This window comes from Ovis aries, chromosome 21 (assembly GCF_016772045.2).
Source record: "Ovis aries strain OAR_USU_Benz2616 breed Rambouillet chromosome 21, ARS-UI_Ramb_v3.0, whole genome shotgun sequence".
Lineage (NCBI taxonomy): Eukaryota > Metazoa > Chordata > Mammalia > Artiodactyla > Bovidae > Ovis > Ovis aries.
This window is the reverse complement of record NC_056074.1, coordinates 4,709,908-4,736,547: the sequence shown is the minus strand read 5'-3', so window position 1 is coordinate 4,736,547 and position 26,640 is coordinate 4,709,908. Positions and strand designations below refer to the sequence as shown.

General features: G+C 37.2%; 1 protein-coding gene across 1 annotated transcript; it reads right to left on the bottom strand.

Moving 5' to 3' along the window:
* Positions 1 to 1,468: 1,468 nt before the first annotated feature.
* On the bottom strand, positions 1,469 to 25,643 carry CHORDC1 (cysteine and histidine rich domain containing 1). Its single transcript, XM_015103060.4, has 11 exons — positions 25,450 to 25,643; positions 21,691 to 21,740; positions 18,986 to 19,042; positions 17,616 to 17,773; positions 14,345 to 14,448; positions 13,646 to 13,704; positions 9,916 to 9,986; positions 8,676 to 8,781; positions 6,841 to 6,960; positions 6,145 to 6,207; positions 1,469 to 5,863 (listed from the first exon to the last, which is right to left on the bottom strand). Exons 1-11 carry the CDS (start codon positions 25,511 to 25,513, stop codon positions 5,717 to 5,719), a joined length of 999 nt encoding a protein of 332 aa, XP_014958546.2. The 5' UTR covers positions 25,514 to 25,643; the 3' UTR covers positions 1,469 to 5,716.
* Positions 25,644 to 26,640: the final 997 nt, after the last annotated feature.

Genomic DNA, 26,640 nt, shown 5'->3' with positions numbered 1-26,640 from the left:
ATGTGCTAACACATAAAACCAAAACCAAGCCAAACCGAAAGCAAACCCACAGTGACAGGCCAGGGGCATGACAAAGGAACACAGAGGCAACTGAAAGGCTACAGGAACCACCGCTGGACAACTTGGGAAACAAAGCAACGTGGACTGTAACTCAAAGTCTAAAAACGAGTCTATCGGGCACATATATATGATTAAATAAACCAGGAGGAAACAAATCTTCCAGTGAACAAAAGTCCTAAATCACGTATGTACATACTCTACCCTTCAGAGACGGAGCGTGACTCCCTACCCTTTTTTAAGTGTGGGCTGCACATGACTGAAAGAAGACCGGACAAAGAGTAACTTCACTCTTTTAAGTCTCAAACACCTCAGCCAGATTGCAATGGTAAGCCACATTGACAGTACTTATTCAACACCACCAGTGAGAACGGCACTTTACCCCTGTGGTTTTCCTTCTCAAAACACATACGTTTAATCCTAAGGAAAACATCAGACAATTCCTGACTGACAGACATTCTACAAAATACCTGACCAGTACTTCTCCACACTGTTAGGGTTTTCAAGAAAGTTTGAGAAACTTTAAAAAAGAAGAGACCAAGGACACATGATGACTAAATGAAATGTGGTGTCCTGGATAGGATCCTGGAACAGAAAGACAGACATCAGGTGAAACTAAGGAAATCAGAATGAAGCATGGACTTTATTCATAAAAATGGATCAATACTGGATTATTAACCGTAAAAATGTACCATACTAATGCAAGATGTTAAAAATAGTGGAATATATGGGAATTCTGTACTATCTTCACAACTTTTAAATTCAAAATGGTTCTTAAACAAAAAGTTAATTGAAACAAATGAAGCTGATAAAAAGAAAAAAACGCAAGCCTGATCAGACATCCACGCTGCTAGTATTAAAATGGAAATTCTGCGAACTTTTGGACACCACTCGTGGACCTTCTGATTTAGTAGGTCTGACATGTTGGGGACCAAGAATTTCCATTTGTAACAGATTCCAAGATGCTGACACTGCCATCCTAGAAGTGGTACTTTGATGACCAATAACCTGGACTAGAAGATGAAAGTCAACAATTCAGATTCAAAAGCCAGCAATTCCTTTGCTATTTATCCCTATATTTACAGTCTTATCTTTCTCTGCACATGTTATGCTCCAGACCTAAACTGCTTCAACCAATTCTCATACTAATGGGGAAAGCTATGGTAAGTTTAATGCCCTTTCATAACATATTTTATCCAACATGCAGGTATAAATTCCTGTCTACAAGCTATACGCAAAATACATGACAATCAAAATGACAGTGGCAACTTTTCTGAACTGAGGACTCTGAAATTTCTTTGGAACCTGTTTAAAGAAACTAGAGACATTAAGAGTTGTTAAATCATAAATGGTAAGTTTTTAACCCAGCTATTATTAGAACGAAAACCATACAGACAAAAAGACTACATACTTTATTTTATAAATTTATTTTCTAACAAAACATATGAAAAAGTAAGATTTTTCTTGGTAACTGAACACAATGGTACTAGTTTTCCATGCGGTATAGGCCAGCGTTTCATGGAACCCGTTAACTCAACTGACAGACACAAGCAGCATAAAACAGGCAGGAGCACAGAACACAGAGCCAGGTGCCCGAGTTTGAAATCTCAGTTCCACAACTCACCAGTTTTGCCATTGGGCAAGCTATTAAACTTGTGCCATAAATCAGTTTCCTTGCCTGTAACAATATACCTCACAGGGTGTCATGAGGATTAAGCCCATATTCATAAAAGTTCTCAGACTGGCTCATAACAAGTCCTGCATGCCTTGATGTTTTTAAGAGCCAGCCAACATGCCAAGTACTACACTAGAAAACAGGGGTATGATGGTTGGCCTACACAGTCAAGGCTATATGTGGTCTATAACAGGATACAAACATTAACAAGTCAATCATACAAATAAATAATTAATAAATATGGAACTCTAAACTGAAATGAACAACATGAAGGATGACAGTGTTTTTAAAACATTAATACACTCATCTAGTCTCATTTTTGGAACAGAAAGTATTCTGCTTCAGGGAGTAATAAGCATTTTGACAGACTGATAATTCCCTCTCCCAGGCTTAATCTTTCTTAGCAGTCTTAAAAGCATAATTTAACAACACAATGATCTGGACACTGTTATCTGCGGAGTCAAAAAGGATCAGCAAATAAAATTATTTTGCCACATATCTTCAAGCAACATAAAAATGTTTAAGGCTAGAAGTTTTATTTCACTTCAGTAGACATTAAAGGTGGCCTACTAAATTGGAAAAATAAGAAAAGGCATTAACTGGCATTTAATAAAATCATGCTCTTTAAAAGTAACTTTTTTACGGAATTCTTCACAACTAAGAGCTATACAAAAACTTAAAAAAGTAAAATTAAACTATGCAAAAAACAAACCAAAAAACAAGCAACCTTTGCAAGTCCAGTATTTTACGGATAATGTCAAAGATATAAAGTATAAAGCACCATGCATCTGTACTTAAAAAAAAAAAAAAAAACCAAGCCACACAACAACTCCAGAGGAGTTTAACTTGTAAAAGATTTGGGCAGAAAGGAAGCAATCAGGTAAAACACCAACTTCCCAGCTACCCAAAAAACAAAAGAGATGAAACTTAGAAACAAAGTTTCTAACAAAGCTTAGAAACAAGGTAGGACTTAGTTTGCATTACAGAACTGAGGCTAAAGAATTATAACATAGGCAAAAGGATGAAAATAAGTATCAAAAATGAATACCAGGCCAAAATAATTTGAATGAAACAAACCAAAAAATTCCTTAACTTTCTGATAATAAAAAGTACCTGGCCATTACAAAGAAAAAGAAAGGTTACAGGTTTCATAAGTGAGCTTTTAATCCTTTTTTACTTTACTCCAAACCCCTGTCCCCTGGTAGTAAAAGCACAGAGCCCAAACCACTGGACCACCTGGGAATTTTCACTTTCAAGATTTTCTGTTAATTTATTTATAGCATAATTTTCAATCTGGTAGTGATTTTTTTTTCCAAAGCAAGGGGTGGGAGAGCAATAACCCAGTCATCTTAAGATATTGGCAAGAACTCTTTAAGGGTCTGTTCACCCTTAGATTGCTAAAGAATTGTCTAAAGAAAACCAAACAAGTTTTACTTAATAAGAATTAAAATCTCTGGCATAAAATATAAATTTTAATAAAATAGATCACTGCAGTACTTTGCTAGTATTTGGTTACAATCCTTGTCTATGATAGGTTGACTTTAATTTATATTTTTAATGGCTCATAAATTGCTGGTTTTTAATTACTATCAAAATACTAGGTCTCAAGAACTACTTGGAAAATCGTGTTCCACTAAAAACAAATAATCAAAACTAATGTTCAGCGTTAGTTGATGGTATTATACCAACGCTAATTCTTAGTTCTGTAGATGTTCTAATGATATGTAAGATTTTAGCAGTTGGGGAAGATTAATATAGGACATAAAAAAAAAAAACTGTACTTTTTTGCAACTTCTGTAAATCTAAAATTATAGGAAAATAAGAGGTTAAAAATAAAAGTTCAAATTCTCAGCCCTTTCTTCCTTTTATTAGTGAACGTGCCAAGCAAGAAAAATGCTATTTTAGGTTTCCCTAAAATGTTGACTTAGCCATCAGATACGTTATCAAGCATACAATAAACTTAGCTTTATTTTGCTATAGTAATTACCATGAATACACTAAGATAGATGAAGATTTCCTAGAGAAACTGAATAAAGTTAACAAGAATTTTGACCCAGATTGATACTAAAACTCATTCCACTTAATTTTAACTGTATGTTTGAGTCTAAGATAATTGTATGTAGATTTTTATTTATGCAACAAATTCAGAGGTTCACAGGAATAACAAAGGAAACAGAATGGTCCCTAGTATAACCAGACTAAATATATAAATTGTGAGTATATAATGTATAGGTAATACATTATATATAAAGGTGAGTGGTTTGTAACTAACTCTTACATGAATAATACTCTTGCTTTAAATAATAGTTCAAGGGTACATATTACATATTGCTTAGGGGGAAAAACCTCAAGAAGGAATGATCAGTAAAGGGCCTAGTAATCATTACTTCAAATCAAATCAATTATCAATCCTTACTCTAGATTCCACGTCTCTAAATGAACTCAGGTTCCAAAACTATGAAAAGTTAAACAAATTTAAATACAACCCCAAGTACTAGAAATGCGTATTTCGCTTGGGTCCAATCTCCACTGCAAAAATTTCTTGCCATGGTATTTTAGTGTCATTAAAGCTGGCTGCCAATTTTTCTGTCTTTGTATGTAACACAGCTAAACCATTTAATAATTACACTAACTATATCTAATAGTTATTTATTTGTTAAGGGTAATAGACTTGAGAAACACTATTAACTAAAACTGTACTTCTGCAAACTTTTCAAGTCCATTAATACCAAGAAAGAAAAACACTCAAGGAGCTTAAGAAATAATTATTTTAATCTACATAAACATAATTCATACTCAAGTGTATTAAGTTTTGCCATAGTTTCTGCCTTCATAACATGTCTTAATTTCAGTTTCCTTTGTGAACTCTGCACTGCCTCAATAACTAATCATCCTTTAATGGGTTCAATTAGCATAAACTATCTAATTCTGTGATACCTATGTTTAATCAAGTACAATATATAATCAACACTGTATCACTAGAATTGTCAAGCTGTTTGTGAAAACTTAAAAAAAAATAAGCTATTTTGTTTATTTCACATGTAATAGCTGTCATAAAGCGAAGTTTAAGTATTTACTTTTCTGATACCTTAATGTATTTCTAAAGGTCTTTTAGCTTGCAATTTTATGGACAGTTTTCCACCAGGGAGGCCAGATAGTATATACAATTTATTTTTATAACTAAGAAAAGATTCTAAGAGGGCACAGACCATAAATTAGGTACAATTCAGTCGTAACACCATACAAAGACCTTACGAATAATTAGGAAAGAGATGTTTAACACTACTGTTTAGTCTTATAAAATGGTGAATTTTAATCAAATTGATACCTTTTAATTCTTATTTATGATGTTTCCTATACTCAGATCATACTGCTTGGCAAGTATACAGGTACTGATGTAATTTTTAATCCAATTAGTTGTAAATGAATTCTGATTTGTTAATCAATGTTTATATTTCCTTGCTACTACTTACATACTACACTACTGTGAGTTAATCCCCCTACAAAATGTTATTGTTGAGTGGAAAAGCAATGCAGAGCTTCATCTCTTCCTTAAAAGATTTTCAAGTATCATAGGAACACAAATTCATGAAAAAGCCAATTAAAAATCTGACATTCCATCTTGCTTTAGTGATTATAAGATAAAAGAAAGAGATGTAAAAACAAATGTTTCTCTACCTTTCTCTGATTAATGCAATATTATGCTAAGAAATATTGTAACTGTTATGAACTATTTTCTAGCTTCTTCAAGTATAGGACACAACTACAGTTCTATTAGTAAGGAGAAATGAATAATTAACTTAGGTAACTCAAAAGCGATAAGGGAGGCACAAAAAGATAAACCAACTTTGGCTTTAACCTACTGCAGACCCTGAAATGCCAGATTCAACAACAACAAGAAAACAAGAGTACAGCAGCAAGCCACCACTTCACCACATAGTAAGAATTCTGAAACAGCCAGTAACATTTCTTTCCCTTCCCAACTCATTCTGCTGTCTCTTCCTTTTGTTTTTCCTCGGTTTTGGCTGCAGGCAATTCAAGGCTTGCCCACTGCATAGGTTCAGCTTTTCTCATTGTGATCTCGATCTTCGTTGCAGTCATAGTTACGTAGCTTCGCTTTACATCAATCACCTGTAACATTAAAGAAAATGACAGTATTCTGGACGGTTTTACTAATTTTAGAGGCAATAGGTTTAAATGATACACAAGATTTCATGTCTATGCCTATTGCTAACAGTCAAAACTTCAAGCTTCTAAGGTCATCTCTAACCTTAGATGTAAACTCCTGGGTAAGAAATAATGCTAAGTTATATATCTACTCTGCATCAATGCTTATCTAAAGTACTGTCTTTTATTATAAAATGGCATTTTAAATACTGAGAAAAAAATTCTGCTGGATTTATAATACTTACACCCCATAATTTCACATTTTGATGAAATTCCTTCTCTCCTTCAAATACAATGTGTACATTTAACTGAAAAAAAAAAAAGTTGATCAATGGATCAAAACTGAAGATTTATGATATTAAAACAGTGATTATAAAAAGACAGATAAAAATCATTTAAGTTATTTTAAGGAACTGCCAATACTATACTTTATTTGAGAAAACCACTAACAGTGAAAAAAATATTAACGTGGAATTTCATATTGAGAACTAAGTATCATTATTATCTGATAAATCTAAGCCATTACAGTACTTCCAGGATAGAAATATCCTGCTTTAGAAATATCTTGCTGAAAACGTTCACTTAAAGTAGTTTCTAGGAAAGCAATTTGAAATTATTGTTTTGAATTGGAGAGACTTTTAAAATCTTAAAACAGCTCAAGATCAACATTTTATAATACAGTAAGAATAATGTATAGTGACTTCCCTGGTGTTCCAGGGAACACCACTGGAAGAATCCGCCTCCCAACACCGGGATGAAGGTTCGAGCCCTGGCTGGGGAGCTAAGACACACACCACAGCTGGAGAGGGCCCGTGCTACCAAGCGCCCGCACAGCAGCACGGAGGGCCCTGCACATGGCAGCTGCGACCTGACGCAGACAAAGCACACACACACACTTACGATGGGACAACGCACAAGACAGAGCTGCTCAGTGTACTCACCAATGTGCTATTTGCTACCACTTGGCTGAGCTCTGGAAGTGAATTTTTCGCATATACTGAAATGGTGACTTCACCCCCAGTCTGATGCCAGTCATGTCTACAAGGAACAACCTTTTTCCCCTGCAATGTAAGAGAAACTTTATGAATTTACGAAGTGTCTTAACCTCTTAAAAAGAGTAATCTGACCCATTAAAATTGAGAATACACCACATAAAATTGAGCCCTTAATATTTATAAGCATAAACAAATTCTAAAGCCATCAAGAAGTTTAACCAATAAAACAAAATACTAGCTTTATGACTTGAGAACATACTTTTGAGACTGAAGTAGAAATATTTGCTTAACAATATGAACTAGAAAACATCTTAACCTCATGCATAATAACTTTACAGTTATTTTCTACAGACTGAAATTTGAGGAAAAATAATTGACTAGTTATAACTGTCTATTGTTCTTATTGAATATTTTCCTCTTACAATAACATGAAAAAAAGGTAAGAATCTGTGGAAGTAATCTTTTGATTACTATTATGGAAATAGATTATTACATATGAATGATACATTGCTATAACAATAACTACTTGAAAGATGAAGTGTGATGTGTCTTATAACTGAGGGTAATTTAATGCATGAGATTGTGAGACACTATTGTTTGAAAAAACAATATTTACATTTTTGTATAATTATGCCAACTGAATTTAAATTACTTACACCACTTACATTTTTTTGCCCTGGCTTAGTCACTCAATAGTTGACAACTATATGCATTAAAAGATAATAAATAGGTGTTTTTCATCAAGGGTCATACTATGAAAACTTAAGCACACAAAACAACATTTTATTTTTTCAAAGCAAAACTTTCAAATTTTCGTACCTTGGAGAAAATAGTGAGATTTCATTTTTTACTAACAGAACACTTATAGAAGTTTTGTGGTAGACAAATCATTATAACTTAACAGATACATTTATAATATCTAACCCAAGTGTTATTAAAAAGCAGACATAATAATATATGCTAATATACACTGAATTCCTAAAGTAATCTAACATAAAGATACACTGAAAACATCACTGTCGGGGTTTTTAGTGCCAATACAGCACATAAAACTAATTTAATGTATTAAAAGACACGTTAATAAAAGCTAACAAATATGTATTTAGCAATGAGTTGCTTGCCTTCTTACAGTTTAATGGGATTTTCTGAGATTATTTGCATAGCTCCAAGTCTTTTGAAAATGCTATTAGGGAAGTAGGAACTGATGCTTTCTCTTTTGATAAAGTTTCCTGGTAGCAAGCAGAGGCTGATTCATATCAATGTATGGCAAAAACCACCACAATATTGTAAAGCAATTAGCCTCCAATTAAAATAAATTAATTAATTTTAAAAACACAAAAACAGAAACAATCCCACGGAAACAAGTCTACAATCCTACCATTTGGCCACTAGATGGAGTGTCTGTCATGTGTAAATGGTTGAATGGCCCAAAGAGCATCAGAGGTCTCAATGGTAACTCAAATGACCAGAAAAGTGATTTTTAAACAGAAAAAGTTGAGACAAAGTATGCAATTACAGAAAAATATGCTTCAGTTTAGACTAGCTTACGTATTTCACAAAAATCTACATATTTGCAATCAACATACACAACAGTTATTCTGATCAAAGAGCAGTGTGTTAAGAGCGTGACTCAAATTAATTTTAGATTTTAGTTAGGTTCATCAAACTTTACTGTGAGGAACTTTTTTTTTTCTTAAATCTAAAGACAGAGTAATCTCAAATGTCTTCAAAATGACTCAGATAAATACACTCCAATAGGCTATTTTTAAAACATTACTTACAGCATCCTTTTTAGTCCACATGTGTTTCCCAGTTGTACAGCCCTCTTGGGCTAAGAATGTATTAAAATCAGACGTTTTTCTTCTACAACAGCTCCAGTATTTCATCCTTTAAATTATCATAGAGAAATTTTAGAAATAAAATCTGACAATTAATTAAATTTGGAAGTGTTATAGTGATAAGTACCTTAAAAAAGTAAGCATGTAACTTTAGTATTTTACAAGTGTCTAAATTGCTAAAGGATGGCATCACCGACTCAATGGACTTGAGTTTGAGTGAACTCCGGGAGTTGGTGATGGACAGGGAGGCCTGGCGTGCTGCAATTCATAGGGTTGCAAAGAGTCGGACACGGCTGAGTGACTGAACTGAAGTTGCTAAACAGTTAACACTACCAGAAGACTAATAACCAGAATGCCATTTAGTAGCAATTCTGGCATTCCTGAGTGAGGATTCTTAAAACCATCACAACATCCAAAATCAGCTTTTCACTGACAGTTTCCATCTCAGTTTCCTCATGAAGCTACTATGAAATGGTTGATCAAAGACTGAAGACCTTCATATTCGAATAAACCAGGAAAGTGAGAACATGCAAACAATCTAAAAACTAATGTTTACATAACCTGTGATAGTCAATCCTACGGTAAGTAAAAAACTAACTTGAGAAAAATCTAACACTATTTACTCCTAACACTATTTACTTAAGAAAGATCTAACACTAGAAGACAAAAATTACAGTAAAACTTTGGGTTTGCATCCTGAAGATATGGAAACAGAGTGGAAGATTTTCACAGTACTGTGTTTCTATAAACTACAGTGTAACATAATGAGAGAGGCGCTTAGCTGAGGGCTGTGGAAAAGTATTGGTTTTCTCAGATGCCACAATGTTGGTGTCTTAGTGTCCCAGGGCCCAAAATTCCAAATGTCCTACCAATGGGCAGGACAGCCCTTCAACAAAACAACACAAAACACCTATTTAGCTTAAAGAAAAAAGTATTCTATTGTAATATAAAGGAATATAAAAAAAACATGAGGTTTGAATCACAGAGGTCACTTCAACCGTAACCTTGTTTCAGTTTTCCCACATGTAAAAAGAAGACAAAACTCACATTTCTATGTTATTTTAAAGTTTAAATGACAATGTAAGTAAAATACCTAATATTGTTGCATGGCAAATAATGTTTAAAGGCATATTAACATTTCTAACATCTACCATAAAGTTTTCATTAGTCAGGTTTAAGTTACCCTTCGTGGAAAATGGGTACTCCAGAATGATATACACAAACTTCTTCTAGACTCTGTGGACCCTGGTATGTCTACAAGAGAAGAAAAAGAGGGAAAAAATTAGTTTCATATCTCATTGTTACATTTCACACGTATTTGTAAGTACTGGTGACCTCTATGAACTATGAAAATGCCCAAGAGGTAACAATTACCTAGAACATTCATAAATTCACCTCAGGCCATTCTAATAAGGAATGAAAAAAGATTCCAGTTTAGATATGCTTAAATTTCAGTTCCCTGTGAAAAAGGTAAATATTAAAGTAGGCAATAGGATGTATCAGATGTTTTTTAGACTTTTGGGTATGAGGACACATCCCAACATATTCCAAACATATTTAGGTATGTTCTGTAAATTTACAGGCCGATACTAAAACCAAGAGATTAGTGTTCTCATCAGAAACATAGTTATAGCATGATTATGTGCACAGTAAACTTTGTGAGCTTTACGAATTGAAATGGAAAATCGAATAAGCAATTCTGGAAGTCCAGAGTGATGACTTCTTATCCCTACAAAGGGTAAAATGAGCTGCAGACCTATATATATATCCAGGGTTTGTCTGGAAGATCCGGGCCCCATTGCTGCTGTAGATGAAGGCTCTACAGATGAATTCACAAAAAGTTATGTTAATAAAACATAGATGCAGCCAGTAGTATATTTTCTGTCTACTTTGGTATTTAAAGCAACATCCTACAGTTACAGAAAATAAAATTCTGTACATTTACTTTTTGTAAATTCAGATTACGGGGTGTGTATATCTCCTGAAGATATTCCATGGGCACCCAAGACTCAGCGCATTAAGATTCTCAACTTCTATCACTATCGTTCCCAGACCTCCCACTCTTCTTCCCCATCTTATCTGATGGCACCATATCCATTGAGTCTCTCAAAGTAAAAATTCTCCAAGTCCTCTTCAGTTTCTCTTTACCTTCTACCCTCATGTAGTCTATCACAAAACCCTGTCAACCTGAATTAAAAAAAAATCTTACCAGTTTAATTTGCTAAACTTCCTCAAGATCACTAGCAGATTCTAGGCAATGAAACTCTGTTAAAAGATTTTGATGAATTTCTCTGCCTTCAGTTTCTGGACTTGACCATCTACTTAAACATGTACCACTCTCTTGTTTAAAGCCCTTTAAATACCACTACCTCAAACCATATACAACAATCAGTGCCAGTGGTTTGCACATTTAAATGTGCCTCTAAGCCCTAAAAAGAAACAGATTTCCTAAAGAGGACAGAGAAAGCCTGTCATGAAGGAAAAGATGAACAAACTGAGTTTCATTAAATTTAAAGACTGTTTATTAGAAGCCATTATTAAGACAGTGAAAAAATACAGTCTCTCTGACAAAGGACTTGCAGCTAAAACATATGAAGAATCCCTAAAATCATTAAGAGAAAGTCAACTTAATAGAAAAACCGATACAGATTTTGGACAGTGTCACAAAGAAGGACATCCAAATGGCCAATAGGCATACAAAAATGCAGTCAGCATCATCAACAGGTAAGTGCGAATCAGAATCACAATGGGAACATCCCACATTCACCAGAGTGGCTAAATATAAAAGACTGATATTACAAAAGTGTTACCAAGCTGTAGAACAAATGGACCCAGCCTCATATATCACTGGTAAGAGTATGAACACAATCACTTTGTACTCCCTGCTAAAGCTGCAGACACACACACACACACACACACACACACACACACGCAAAACTATTTCTAGTTATCTCCCTAAAAGAAATGTGTAAACGTATCCCCGAAGTCATACACAAATATGTCCATAATAACATGAATCAAAAAACCTCACAGGACAGCAGAGAGAATAAACTGCTTGGTATGCTTTAAAGCATTATAAAGGAACAAATTACAGCTACATGAAACCAAGATAACCAAAAACAGTTAAGCAAGGAAGACAGACTTAAGTACCTGTTCTATGATTCTATTTACAGTAAATTTAGATGTAGGCAAAACTAATCTATGTTGAGAGAAAATAGTAGTTACCTTTGGGAAAGGAAATAATGGGTGAGAGGAAGCATGTGCACTTTGCTTAATAAACCTGTATTTATATATATTCAATGTTGTATTTCAATGAAAAAACTTTAGAAACATTTCTTCGACGGCCACTGTGACCTAAAGGAAGGCCTAAGCTGTGAGCAGCAAGCCTTTCAGGATCTAGCCTGATTTTCCTTTTAATTTCAACTTTACATCAGCAAATTCTGGACATCATTGACTACTTTTGATTTTTGTACATGATTGCTATCTCTGCTTGGGATATCCTTTCCTATTTTGTCCATGTATAGAACTGTCATTCATTTCTCAAAATTCATCTGGGATACCTTCACTCTGACATGCCTACAGACCCCACCACCTGCACTGCACCTCCTACACCCAAAGAATTAATCGTTCTCTTTCTATCTACTACGTCTACCTTAAATACATGGGAATGCATCTGTATTTCCATCTCTAAATGAACAAGGTGATCCCAAACTCAGCATCAAAGAAGACTACAAACCTGCTCCCAACCCTAACTCCAATCTCTCCTCCTCAGTTAATGGTGCACTGAGATGCTTCACTTCTGGTTTATCAGCAGGTCCTGCTAATACTTCCAGGTGTCATTCATTCTAACGTGCTTGTCATGGGCTGGGCACTGTTCTAAGCACTCAAGACACAGAAAAGAGAAAATGTTTTCCTTTCAAATCTTACATGAGTGAAGAAGGAAAGTAAAATCTGTAAAATAAGTAGTATGGAAAAAGTCTAAGTGCTGTGGGGAAATAAGGAGAGTATGGAAATAGTAGAGAGGGTGTAATATTACACAGAGTGGGCAGAAAGAAGCCTCAATGAGATGTCTGATGACATCCTACATGTAACTGCTTCTCTAAAACATATGCCAATGCCTGGTCTTTCAAAATAGCACCCTAGCTGGTTTTCCTTCCCTTGATTCCACTCTTGCACCACTAAATTTACCACTCATCAGCCAAAGATATCCTTTAAAGTCCCTCCTTAAACAGACAATGGCTTTATATTATACTTCCTAAAGCCTGAACTCCTCATTGTGACATACAAGGACCTCTATAATCTTGCCTGCCTTTCATACCCTGTTTCACACCCTTGATCAATCCTCCACTGACTTTTCTTATAATTTCTTGAGTAGCCAAGCTCTAAAGCCTCTAAACATACTGCTCCCACATCTACTCCAAAGTTTACAGAACTCATCTGCTAAATCATTCAGATTTCCGACTTAGTGTCACCATATCAAAAAAGACTTCCCAGATAAATGCACATAAATAGCTTTACTCTGTATCTCGTCAGCTTTATTCTTTTCAAGTCTACCTAAATTCACAGCACTTAAGAACTTATTTGTTGTCTTCCCCCCAAATCAGAATATCAGCTCCCCAAGAACAGGGATTTTTGCTTTATTTAATACCACATTTCCAGTCCTTAAAACCATCTGTGGCACACAAGGAGTGCTCAGTAAATGCTAGGGGAACTAGACCTGTTTACTCCTGTGTCTATCAGATGTGCTCCTCAGGGACAGGCGCGCTTACCCATGCGCATAGTCCTGCTCCATGGAATAGTGCCCAACACCTAACAGGCACATAAACGTTTGTGTCTAATTGAGTCAGTAAATTACTCTTTTCTCAAAATGAAAATTTTACTTCCAGATATAACACAAATTTTATAATATATACCTTTGAACACCCTCCATTTTTACATGAGGTTCCAATCTTAATTTCATCACTGTCTTCTTCTAAAAGAAAGAAAAACAAAATAGAAACATTAAAATAGAACACTTTTACTATAATGCTATTCTTAAAAAGTACTCTTTTCTTAAAATGAGTATTTAAAAAAATAATCTAAATACAGAAAAACTGCTATTTTACAATGATTTTACTTAACAGTTTTCTGTGTGACCTTTCATGTAACACACATAAAAGTGAATCAGAAGCCAACTATTTTGATTAAGTCTTGCCTATATTCCCAAAATGACACGACATGATGCATTTCTATTCTATAATGCACCTTATATCCAGTATATTTACCTTATGTAAAAGAGCAATCATGATTCTTTTTCCCCAGATAACAGGTATGGGTCAGAGAATGCTGAATATATTTTATATCATGCACAATGAAACATTTACAAAAAAGCTTAATTCACTGTTAAAAAGTAGTGAGTAACAGAAGAAAAAAAATTAACAGGTTCTCCTTTTTAATAAAGACAAAATGAATCACAAATTCATCCTGTGGTTTAACAGGCATTCAGTAAACAAAAAAATTCTTTACTACAAAGTACTATTTTTTTATATTTATAATGCTATAAACTATACTGCTACTGCTTCTTTTAGATAACTGGCTAACTTTACAGAAAAATATAAAAAGCAAAATCTTACCTTTCTTATTTTCTTCATTCCCTGATGACAGTTTAAGTTTATCAAGTGCTTGCTTTAGGGAGGCAGATATCTTTAATTCCAAATTTGTCATTGGTTCATCCGGGCTGGAGATTTTGGAAACTTTATTACCATTATTGAGGTACAAAAATATTTGTTTGTACTAAAAATAAATATACTTGAGTCTACTTATGATAAACCAAAAGGTTTGTGAATCAAGTTTTTCTAATTAAAAAAGTATTTTACAATAACTGCTATAATATAGCTACGTTTCTAAGTTTTAGTGGAAAAATGTTGATACTAAATATCAAATAACCATGCTACTTTCAACACAAATTGTGCTAATGGGAAGGAAGCAAAGACTAAGAATCCAAATTTGCCAAGATGAGCAACTCCATGGAGGGGACTGTGAAGTACCTTTACATCCCACGCCCAAGGAAAACAGGGAGCGCGCAAGTCCGGACAAAGTGAACAATTATGCACTAAGTGCTTTACTCAGTAGGGACACAGCAAAACTCCAGGGCAGGTTTGTTCACTGTATGTGCAGCTCGGGTGAGGGAGCCACACGTCTGTCTTGTGCCTTGGCATGTATCGTTTTCACTGCGGCATAGTGGAATTCTCTAAGGGAATCGTCCTTGTCAGGGCATCAGTTTGAGTTGAAAAAGAACTTGGAGGCTTTCCTTTCCATTCTACCACTGTTTGTTGAATATTTTTTAAGACATTCTTCATAGAAAAACATTTCCTTTCCTTTCAAAAATTCTAATAAAGAAGAATTTTATTTTAAAGCAGCTCATTTTATCATTACATCAGTACATAACTGAATAATTATGTACTAAGGCAATAATTATGTACAAAGTGAATCCATATCCCTACTGGTGGAGACAGCTCACTTCACGTGGACACTACTACACACACCTATTCATGCAGTTATATCACAAGGCAGTTGTTGTAGGCTTAAAAAACAGTAACGACAATGTCCCCTAACATTTTGTAAAGTACTGTATGTAGAATTTATTTAAGGCATTCAGTAAGTATTAAGAATACTAATAACTGTAACAATAAAGCTAAAAATCCTAGGTTATTCATTCTACAACCTCAATGAAAAACCTACTGCATAGGAGGCACTAATAAAGTACATAAAACCTGTATCCTCATAATCTCTGTAATACCATCCAATGAATTCAGGATAGAATACTTAATTTTTCTTTCTCTTATGTGAAGTTATTATTTTCAAAAATATTACCTCATACTGTCAATTACAATAGACTCAACTATAATATTTAATAATGATCTATGTCAAAATTCTTATCTTTTTATGACTTCCCTCCCCCACAACTGGCAAATCAATCAGTAAGACATTTGATAAAATTTTTCATGATTATGAATAAGGTGGATATAGAATAAAATCATTCTAAGTAGTTTGGTTAAATAAACAAAATAAAACATCAGAAAGTCCCTGAGGGTTTTTTCTTTGTTGGCTATCAGTCAAGATGCTATAAACTTATTTATTTATGATTAATAAAGAAAAAATTGGGGAAATCAATCCATGGTATGAATATCAACAAAGGTTATGTTTGAGGCCAAAAACTATCTTTTTTTTTAAGTCCTGTATTTTGATTCTAAAACAATTAAGTACTCAAGGGCCATGTGAAGAAGACCTGGTGTAACAGTGATATCCAACAACAATCCCAGCATATGTGGGATTATAAAACAGAGTATAGTGGGTAAGTATGAAGAATCTGTGCAATTCTACTGCAAAATGAGCAAAATACATTTTAAAAGTACTTTAATAGATTCGCCATGTAAATCAAATACATTAAGAATTGATCAGTAATGAGACTAACAGTTTTCAGACAACCGGGGGTAAAAGATGAATGACTAGGCTTATTCTAAGTGGCAAAATATGGACAAATAAATAGAATTTGACCCAATACAAAGGAAATTTATATACTCAATTAGTAATGATAAAATGAGCTGCTTTAAAATTCATTAGAACTTTTGAAAGGAAAGGAAATGTTTTTCTATGAAGAATGTCTTAAAAAATATTCAACAAACAGTGGCAGAAATGAAAGGAAAGCCTCCAAGTTCTTTTTCAACTCAAACTGACTCCCTGACAAGGACGATTCCCTTAGAGAATTCCACTATGCCACAGTGAAAATAATATATGCCAAGGCACAAGACAGACGTGTGGCTCCCTCACCCTGAGCATAACTGCATATACAGTGAACAAACCTGCCCTGGAGTTTTACTATGTGTATGCCCTCAAGGAAATAGAAGTGAAAAGGTATTATCTAAGAGAAAATGTATTTATAAGCAGAGTACACCATGAGAAATGCCAGACTGGATGAAGCACAAACTGGAATCAAGACTGCTGGGAGAAATATCAATACCTCAGATATGCAGATGACACCACCCTTATGGCAGAACTAAAGAACCTCTTGATGAAAGTGAAAGAGGAGAGTGAAAAAGTTGGCTTAAAGTTCAACATTCAGAAAACTAACATCATGGTATCCAGTCCCATCACTTCATGGCAAATAGATGGGGAAACAATGGAAACAGAAACAGACTATTTTTGGGGGCTCCAAAATCACTGCAGATGGTGACTGCAGCCATGAAATTAAAAAGACGCTTGCTCCTTGGGAGAAAAGCTACGACAAACCTAGACAGCATATTAAGAAATAGAGACATTACTTCTAGTCAAAGCTATGGTTTTTCTAGTAGTCGTGTATGGGTGTGAGAGTTGGACTGTAAAGAAAGCTGAGCGCTGAAGAATTGATACTTTTGAACTGTGGTGTTGCGGAAAACTCTTGAGAGTCCCTTGGACTGCAAAGAGATCCAACCAGTTCATTCTAAAGGAGATCAGTCCTGGGTGTTCACTGAAAGGACTGATGCTAAAGCTGAAACTCCAATACTTTGGCTACCTGATGTGAAGAGCTGACTCATTTGAAAAGACCCTGATGCTGAGAAAGACTGAAGGCAGAAGGGGACAACAGAGTATGAGAGATGGTTGGATGGCATCACCGACTTGATGGGCATGAGTTTGAACAAGCCCTGGGAGTTGGTGATGGACAAGGAAGCCCGGCGTGCTACAGTCTATGGGGTTGCAAAGAGTTGGACATGACTGAGCGACTGAACTGAAGGAAAACCAAATGGTTCAAAAGTTGGTGACCTACAGAAAGGCTACAAATGATATGATGCAAAATTGTAAAAGGTAATACCAGGAACAAATGCTGTCATTAAGCGTAACACGAGTATATAGCTACATAAAGTGTACCTTGGTCTTTTTATTGCTTCTACTGGTTTAGGGGCCTGAATGATGTGCTCCTGAAATTTGGGTTTCAATTCAGATAATTCTTTCTTCTCAGTAGTCTTCACTTCAGGTTTGACTGGCTCAGGTGGCTTCTCACTGTTATGCCTTCCTTTCGTACAGCCCTGTTGGTGAAAGGTATTCATTCACGGAGAATTATCCTAGTATCTATTTCACATGCCGTAACAAATATTAATTTTCAATTCTTAATTCATAAATTCAAGTCCATGTTTTCTCCACTTTTAACACACTGACTTATTTTAAGAAACTAAAAACAGAACTTCAGACTTAATATATTTGTAAATGATTTCTTACATGCAGAAAAATGCATTAAAAAGAGGCCTTTAAATTAGACCTAACAAATTTCTACTTTAATTATTCTATTAAAGGAACAGCATAAACTTGTTTACAGGAAACAAATTCTGGAGATCTCACAGAGAATTCTACAAATTATTTACACAAAAGGGGCTCAATCTGAGTCTCAGTTCTCCTGTTCCTAGCTATATGATCTTGAACAAGTTATTTTTTAAACTTGTTTCCTCATCAGTAACACTGAGGCAATTTTTGAGAGGATTAAATAAAAAAATACAATAGAGTCAATAAATGCTAGCTCCCTTTTCTACATACCATTGACGTACACTTTAACGTCCCTGAAATCATAAGGTCAAAGGTATGTCATTTAATCAGCAACTTTAGTCTTCTTTCTTAAGGGTACACAAAATAATAGTGCAACTCCATGGTATCTGAGATACAATAACTCACTGTTCCTAACTGAATAGGATTTAAATTGTTGCCCCCTCATGGAGTTCTACTCAAGACTACTAACGTCAAATAGCAAGGAACTACCGCATAGCAGAGGGAGCTGCATCAGCGTCTTATGATAACCTATAATGGCAAAGGATCTGAATAAGAAGAGGTATACATGTGTAAGCGAATCATTATGCTGTATATCTTAAACTAAAAGAACATTGTGAATCAGCTATACTTCAAGTAAAAAATAAATAAAAAGCTAAAGAAAAACTAAGCTGTAGGAAAAAATTCTAGAGTGTAATTTAGATGTATATAAGTACACTAGAAATGAAAACAAAAAAAAAGGACTACTAACATTAAAAACAAACATAAATTGACAAGTAGTTAATTAACATCTTAAAACTCTAATCTCTAAAACAGATAAATTCCCTACTTTAAGTGCCACAGAAGGGAGGTGACCTCCATTTTAAAAGAAAGGGACTATCTGTAAGTTAACAAGGACTAGACAAAAGTTGTCCAAAATCAGACCTTCCCATAATATGTACGTTTTAGGGGGTAATCTAAGAGAAAAAAACATTAATACTTACTACAATACTTAAAAAATCAGAAAAATCAGTTGTTCTTCTCTTACAGCAAGACCAACCCTAGGAAACGTAAGAGCCAAAAGAAAACAAAGTGAAAACTCTTCGTAAAAGAACCGTAACTCACTGAAATGCCACTTGCACTTACCTCCTTGGGTCGCAAAGTGACCTGTATATATATAATTTTATAGTATTAAAGCGTTGTAAATAATTAATCAAGTTAAATGTTTAGTCTTTGACTAAAAAAAAAATGAATTAACCAATGTTGCTGTGATCCATCATAAAAGGAAGCACCTTAAAATATGGAAACAGAAATTGCTTCTGTTTTAGAATAGTACTTGATTTTTAGAACAAAAACATTTTATAATTTATAAAATTAGGTATTTTAAGGAATCTAGGGTGCAAGCAAAGTGCTTTACTTTAAAAAGGAAGATATATTAAAATCCAGTAAATTAAGAGATAATAATTATAATAATTCAGTTTCTAAACAAACTCAGGCTAGCTGTTTCTCAACAATAAGCATTCTATTTTCAGAAAAACACTAATTAATGTAGCAGCTTAAGCACTGTTAGATCTTTCAAGGTTACATGAGTTTTTTAGTTAGAAGCATACAAATATAGAAACTATAAAGTAGTATGAGATTGCTAAACAAAGTATCAAGTAGCTAACCAAAACCACTGCTTTGTCACCTAAAACTCCAATATAGTACATGAAAAAGGAAATAAAAATGCAGTAGTCCCAAAGCTTGGGATGTCTCAAATTCAGACTAAGGGCCAGCTTTGTACATACCCACCTGGGCCTCACTGGTTCTCTCAATATATACATAAAGAATTTGGTAGTGTCTTTTTTCATAATACACACTTAAAAGTTTTTTTTAAAAAGATGTGCCAAATATTCTACAATTCATATTTTCCTTTATTCTGAAATTTCATTTTCTTCTACTCTGAACTGAGATATGGATGAAAAATAACCAGTACAAAATTAAAGGTTTAGTTAGTATAGATAATATTGTCACCAGTAAAGCTATTTTGTATGTAGAAAGTTTTATTATCTTAATCCTATATGAAGAATTAAGTATTCTGGGAATACTGGGATATACATATGACATAGACTAGTTGTTCCCAATGCCCACTCGAGATGGTCTTCAGTCAAATGTGAAAAGGAAAGTAAAATTTAAGTTTGTGAGTATAATGCTGCAAACTGTCTTTTCTTAAGAACTTTCTTTTCCCTGAATGTGCCTCTTCTAATAAGAATAATTTGGAAAAGGAAACAGCAACCCACTCCAGTATTCTTGTCTGGAAAATTCCATGGACTGAGGAGTCTGGTGGGGTACGGTCCATGGGGCTGCAGAGAGTCAGACATGACGGAGCATGCATGTACAACTTGAATAGTAAAATGTTTTTCTCTTCTGCTCATGCAATGTTTAATTTTTTACTTGGCTACACAGAAAACTGACAACAGTATACAATCTACTGATTTATATATTTTGCTTAAAATATACTGGGCTGTGAAATTCAGTAGTATTGGAAAGTGTAGGTCTTCAAGAAATGTTATAAAAACAATAAACGGAACCAAATTAGAACAGAAAAAGAAAAATACTTCCAAGTAAAATCATTAAGTTTAATTAGAATAATTAACAGTTGGATATAAACAGAGGAGCAATGGACTGAATGACTAGAATGTTAGTGGTATCATTACTAGCAGCAGCAGCAAAGGCAGGTTATTTTTGGAATAAGGGGTCACTTCAGAACTTATCTGTAGTTGCCAATGACACACATAAATGAAAATACATTGTAGAAGTGAAGTAAGGACAAAATAAACTGAATGAGAGGAAAAAAGGAAGCCAAAACTGAGAAGTGAAGTATGCCCATGGTTATAAGATATGAGGAAAAACATCATCGGGAAACACAAAGACGTTAAGGAGTCAGGTCACAATTTGGTATTGAACGTGTGTTCCGTTTTTCTCAGTTAGAAGTAACCAGATTAATATAGGCTTGTTATTTCCTTGTATATCACTTTTTTTTACACTTGGGTAACAGCTAAACACCAAGGTCTAATTACTCCCTGAAAGGTAAAATTAAAAATTCAAAGGACATTGATAAATATAAACATGATGTACTGCTTATGTTCCTAAGAAAATCCAAAACCATAGCAGCCATGTTGCAACATTTTCTTTTGAGATACACAATGGGAAATATACCACATTATCATAAATTTTAAAGACCAATAAACCCAACACAAAAATCCTCATCAAACCATATTTTGTATGTCTCTAATTCTTCAGAACATCAAGGAAAACTGGTGGCATCTCTCTTCTGTACTGTATTACTCTAAACTTAGATGTCTGTCCTGAGTCGGACTGCTAAGTGTTTGTAACAATCTTTCCTAAAATTCAGAGCTGCTCTTATGAGCCAATAGCTGCCCAAAATGTTGAAAGACTAAGAAATCAGTATAGTTGCTTTCATTTCCCCTCAAAGTTAGGTGAAGAAATGAGGGACATAGAAAATTAGAGTTGGGATAAAAATAATAATTTTGTTTAACTGGAAAAACCCTTAAGATTGCTGTCTCCTTTGACTCTAGTGGAACACTTGCTTAAAGCACTCCAAAATGGTCAATAAGAAAGCATAAGCTGAGGGGAAAAAAAAAGATCTAGTATTATACCTCTGAATTTAATATACAAATGTTACAACAAAAATGTATCAAGCTCCTACCTTTAATGCATCATGAAAGACTGGAACTCCTGGGTGGTATGTGCAAGCATCTGGTCAAAAGCAAAGAAAAAAGAAAACACTTCACAATGAAGAAAACCCATTTTCCTTCAGTGTTAACATATAATCCTTTTTCCATATGCAGGTAATACTTCACTAATGCTCCAGTTTGATGGATGACACACAATGCTTAATATAACACTGTATTAAAATAGTAAAGGTTAAAATTCTAATTTGAGTATGACAGCTATAAATAAAAATACACATAGTTCAAGTAAAACAAATAATATTTTGTATTCTAATCTTTACAGTAAAATGTTTAGTACCCAAACTTTAGTACTGTATTTCAATTTTGTTTTTACAAAAATATTATCAAATTTAAACATTCTTATGTGTATTGATCCACAAAAGTCACCCAAGAGATATCCTAAAAAGACATTTTTGAAGAATAGGTTCAATTTTCTAAAAACTGATGTTATCAGTAATATCTAATTGCTAATTTAATTTTCCTAAGTAGGTGTCAATTTCTAGATATAAACCTTACTAAAAAGAGGCTTAAATTTTACAGTTTTCAGGTTTGTCACTGATTGTTAGTCTATTATTTCCCTACCTCCGCCCCACTACACCATCAATTTTTACTTAACTCTCTTACAAATATGGAATTAGTCTGCAATATGGAGTATTACATTTAAAAAAATGATAATGGACACACTTATTCCATAGTTAGATAGAACCATAAACTCAGAAAAAGACCAGCTCCACACTTGTGCAATTTTCTTATAAGGATACTTTGCTCAAACTTTCATGTCTGTTTAGCAATCAATTGACTACAACCTCTGATTCCTGGAATTACCTTGCTGCTGCTGCTAAGTCACTTCAGTCGTGTCCAACTCTGTGTGACCCCATAGACGGCAGCCCACCAGGCTCCCCCGTCCCTGTCCCCCTTCTCCAGGCAAGAATACTGGAGTGGGTTGCCAGTTCCTTCTCCAATTCATGAAAGTGAAAAGTGAAAGTGAAGTCGCTCAGTCGTGTAGGACTCTTGGCGACCCCATGGACTGCAGCCCACCAGGCTCCTCTGTCCATGGGATTTTTCCAGGCAAGAGTACTGGAGTGGGGTGCCATCGCCTTCTCCGATGATACATTTCTGGTACTTAGAGAAAAATCTCCTATCCCTGTATTAAGTCAGCATGGTTTCTTTGGTTAGTAACCAGGTACTACATAGAGACCATACTAGCTAATAAAGAGAAAGTGTCAGGTTCATGGTACAGTACCTAAGCCCAGATTCAGAAGATCTAATTAAGGGTAGTAGTGGAATTGAGGGCTGGAAAAGGAGACTCAAAGTAGAAATGAATACGCAGAGGAACAGGAATTTGAGAGGAGAATCAAAGTAGAGAACAGAGAGCATATTTCATATCAAATTTACATACAGTCAGAGGCACACAGTGCATAATGTCTGACACAGGCATTTACAATAATGGACATTCTGGCAGGAGAAGAGCAAGAGTGAGTCAGGCCTTAACAATACAACTAGTATAAACAGTACTTGAAAATCACTGCTAAATAACATGCAGATGGACATCCTTCTCTCTAGTCGTTAAAAAAAAAAATCAAGTTTGACACTTTCGCTCAAGGTAATATTTTATGGGTAAAAAGCTACAAGACAGCAGTGGTTAAAAACCAGGGCTTTTAACATTGAGTCTGACCCAGGCTCAAATTTTGGTTCTGCCTCTTGGTTGCTATTTGTTTCCTCAAATGTGTGTACTGAATACAATATTGTTCGATGGCACCCCACTCCAGTACTCTTGCCTGGAAAATCCCATGGTTGGAGGAACCTGGTGGACTGCAGTCCATGGGGTCCGGAAGAGTTGGACACGACTGAGCGACTTCACTTTCACTTTTCATGCATTGGAGAAGGAAATGGCAACCCACTCCAGTATTCTTGCCTGGAGAATCCCAGGGATGGGGGAGCCTGGTGGGCTGCCATCTACGGGGTCGGACAGAGTCGGACACGACTGAAGCAACTTAGCAGCGGCAGCAGTGAAGAAATGCTTCCTCTAGAGAAGCTGTTTTAACACATGCAGATCACCAAACCAAAACACTCCTTTAGCTTTTGTACCTCCATTTTCCATCAATCCACCTACCTGTAGTACTTTAAGTCCCTACAAAACCCTGAGCTTCCCTGGTTGCTCAGACAGTAAAGAATCCACCTGCAATTCAGGAGACCTGGGTTTGAAAATCCTGGGTCAGAAAGATCCCCTGGAGAAGGGAATGGCAACCCACTCCAGTATTCTTCCTTGGAGAATTCCATGGACAGAGGAGCCTGGCGGGCTACAGTCCACAGGGTCGCAAAGAGTCAGACACGACTGAACGACTAATTTTGTTAAAGCTAATAAACTTTCAGCAACCTTAAAGGCGTTCCCTACTTAATTCAGCGCTGTGGATGCTCAATCCTTGAGACTGTCTACTCCACTGGCTTCCCTTATCCCTTTCCTAGGCACTGAACCATTTCACACACACACAGAGCTGACTTCCAAAACATTGGCTGTATCTCCCCTTAAAATTAGGCTGGTACATTACACCCTATAAACATACATATTATCAGAGGTGAAAGAGAGTTTTTAAAGTATTGATTCTAATTCCCTACACAATGAAGAACCTTGTTGCTAACTTGTTGCTGTACTTCTCGTATTAACTGGGTATAATAAACACTTCACAGGGTTGTTGTAAAGATTAAATGAGATAACGTAATATATATTAAGTGACAGACCGATGTCTGGCATACAGAAAACATACAATAAATGCTAGTGGAATTTGAGAAAGTGTTGTAACTGCTCAGTTTTCAAGGAATCAAGTCAGTCCTTTACTCCATTCACCTACCAAAATTCAAATCCACTGGTCAGTTTCTATCATTCACCTAGTCAGTAACTCTCAAGTTTACATCCTTAATTTTACAGCTGGGTGCTAGAGAGCTGCACCTCTTGGGCACCTGGCCTTGGGAGACAACTTTTCCACCCGCTAACGGTGGGGGTGGGATGGGAGACGGTTTCAGGATGATTGAAGCGTTACATTTATTGTGCACTTTATTTCTACGAGGACTACATCAGCTCCGCCTCAGATCATCAGTCATTAGGTCCTGGACATTCAAGCACAGTGTCCTGCAGGCGGCGCAGTATAAGACGGGAAGGCCATGCAAAAATACCCAAGGAACACGGACGGCTATAAAGTAACGGATGACGAATGGTATCTCCCATGGAACAAATGTATCAAAACCTAACAGCGTGACCATTCAAAAGAATCTGAACCAAGAAGTTTTTTTTTTTTTTTAAAGTATGGTTAAAACAGTGAGTCAACTGAATGCTAGGATAAGCCGCCCGCTGTCCAACCCTGAGGTCCATGTCTGTCTCTGACACACACACGCGCGCGCGGATCCACGGCACGGCGACCCCAAGGCACCTGGCTAACTCCTCACCGCTCCGAGACGCGCGGGCGGGGCTCTGAACCCCGCGCACAGGGAGAGCGGACGGCGGGGAGCATGTGCGCCGGGCGCTGTGCCGAGGGCGGGCGCCGGGTGCGGACGCCGGCGCCGGGTCCCGCAGAGCGGCCCCGCACCCGGGGGCAGTCCGGGACGCGGCCCGGCGCGGTCAGCCTGGGAGGCCCCGGGCGTCCCCTGGAAAGGATGCGGTTGCCCGGCGGGGTCAGCCTGCGAGGCCCTGGGCGTCCCGGGAGGAGGTGGAGGGGAGGGGGCGGCGGCGCCTCTCTCACCGTCGGAGTTGGTCTCGGGGTCGAAGCGCTGGCCGCAGCCCCGGTTGTAGCACAGCAGGGCCATTCTCCTTCCCGGACTCCGGAACCGCCGCTCGCTGCCTCTGGAAGCCCCCGCGCGCGACCCGGGCCTGCGGGCGCGCAAGCTGCCGGCTTCCGGGAACGGCCAGCTCCGCCTCGGGAACCTTCGCGAAGGTTCCGGCCGCGCAGGCGCAGCGGCGACGGGAAGCGGCGAGGGAAGAGGCGGGGACCACGCAGGTGGGGCTCCGCGGGGCGGCGGGGGAAGCGGGTGGCTAGGCTGGCGGACGGGGCGGGGAGGGGCGGACCCCGCAGGTGGGGCTCCGCGGCGCGGCGAGGCTGCGGGCGCGACGGGAAGCGGCGGGGAAAGCGCGCGGGCGAGGGAACAGGGTGGGGGCCCCGCAGGTGGGGCTCCGCGGCGCGGCGCGGGGACTCGCGGGACAGACCTCGCAAGCCGGAAGCTGGGCCTCCGGGCGCGCCCCACCTCCCTCGCCGCTGCGGGCTGCCTGTCCTCCGCGCAGCCCGGGGACCGCCCTGCTCCCCGCCGCCGCCGCCGCCCAGCAACCTCCTTCCTCTTCGGACTGGGGTGAGGCCTCTACGCGCGGCCGGGAAGTTGGCTCCTGAGCGTTCTGAGAACGACCGGAGAGTCGTGCAGCCTTTCTGACTCCTCTTCCCCGAACGTTCTTTAATAATTGAGCGGGATGGTGGACGAATCTCCCTCAGGTTCCACTGTTCCGATCTCCGAAGCGTGGAGAGGGTGTAGGCATCGGGAGCGATTTCAATAACAGAGTTCAGTTTAGTTCAGTCGCTCAGTCCTGGCCGACTCTTTGCGACCCCATAAATCACAGCATGCCAGGCCTCCCTGTCCATCACCAGCTCCCAGAGTTCAATCTCCTGTCCATCGAGTCGGTGATGCCATCCAGCCATCTCATCCTCTGTCGTCCCCTTCTCCTCCTGCCCCCAATCCCTCCCAGCATTAGGGTCTTTTCCAACGAGTCAACTATTCGCATGAGGTGGCCAACGTATTGGAGTTTCCGCTTCAGCATCAGTTCTTCCAATGAACACCCAGCACGGATCTCCTTTAGGATGGACTGGTTGGATCTCCTTGCAGTCCAAGGGACTCCCAAGAGGCTTTTCCAACACCACAGTTCAAAAGCATCAATTCTTCAGGGCTCA

Bases quoted from the DNA above. Each gene is read 5' to 3' on its own strand.
- CHORDC1 (XM_015103060.4), bottom strand. From the start codon at position 25,513: ATGGCCCTGCTGTGCTACAACCGGGGCTGCGGCCAGCGCTTCGACCCC. The intron at 21,741-25,449 runs GTGAGAGAGGCG...GCTTTTGACCAG, and splicing joins CCCCGAGACCAACTCCGACG to ATGCTTGCACATACCACCCA. The intron at 17,774-18,985 runs GTAAGTATTAAT...TTTCACCAACAG, and splicing joins CTGATTTTTTAAGTATTGTA to GGCTGTACGAAAGGAAGGCA.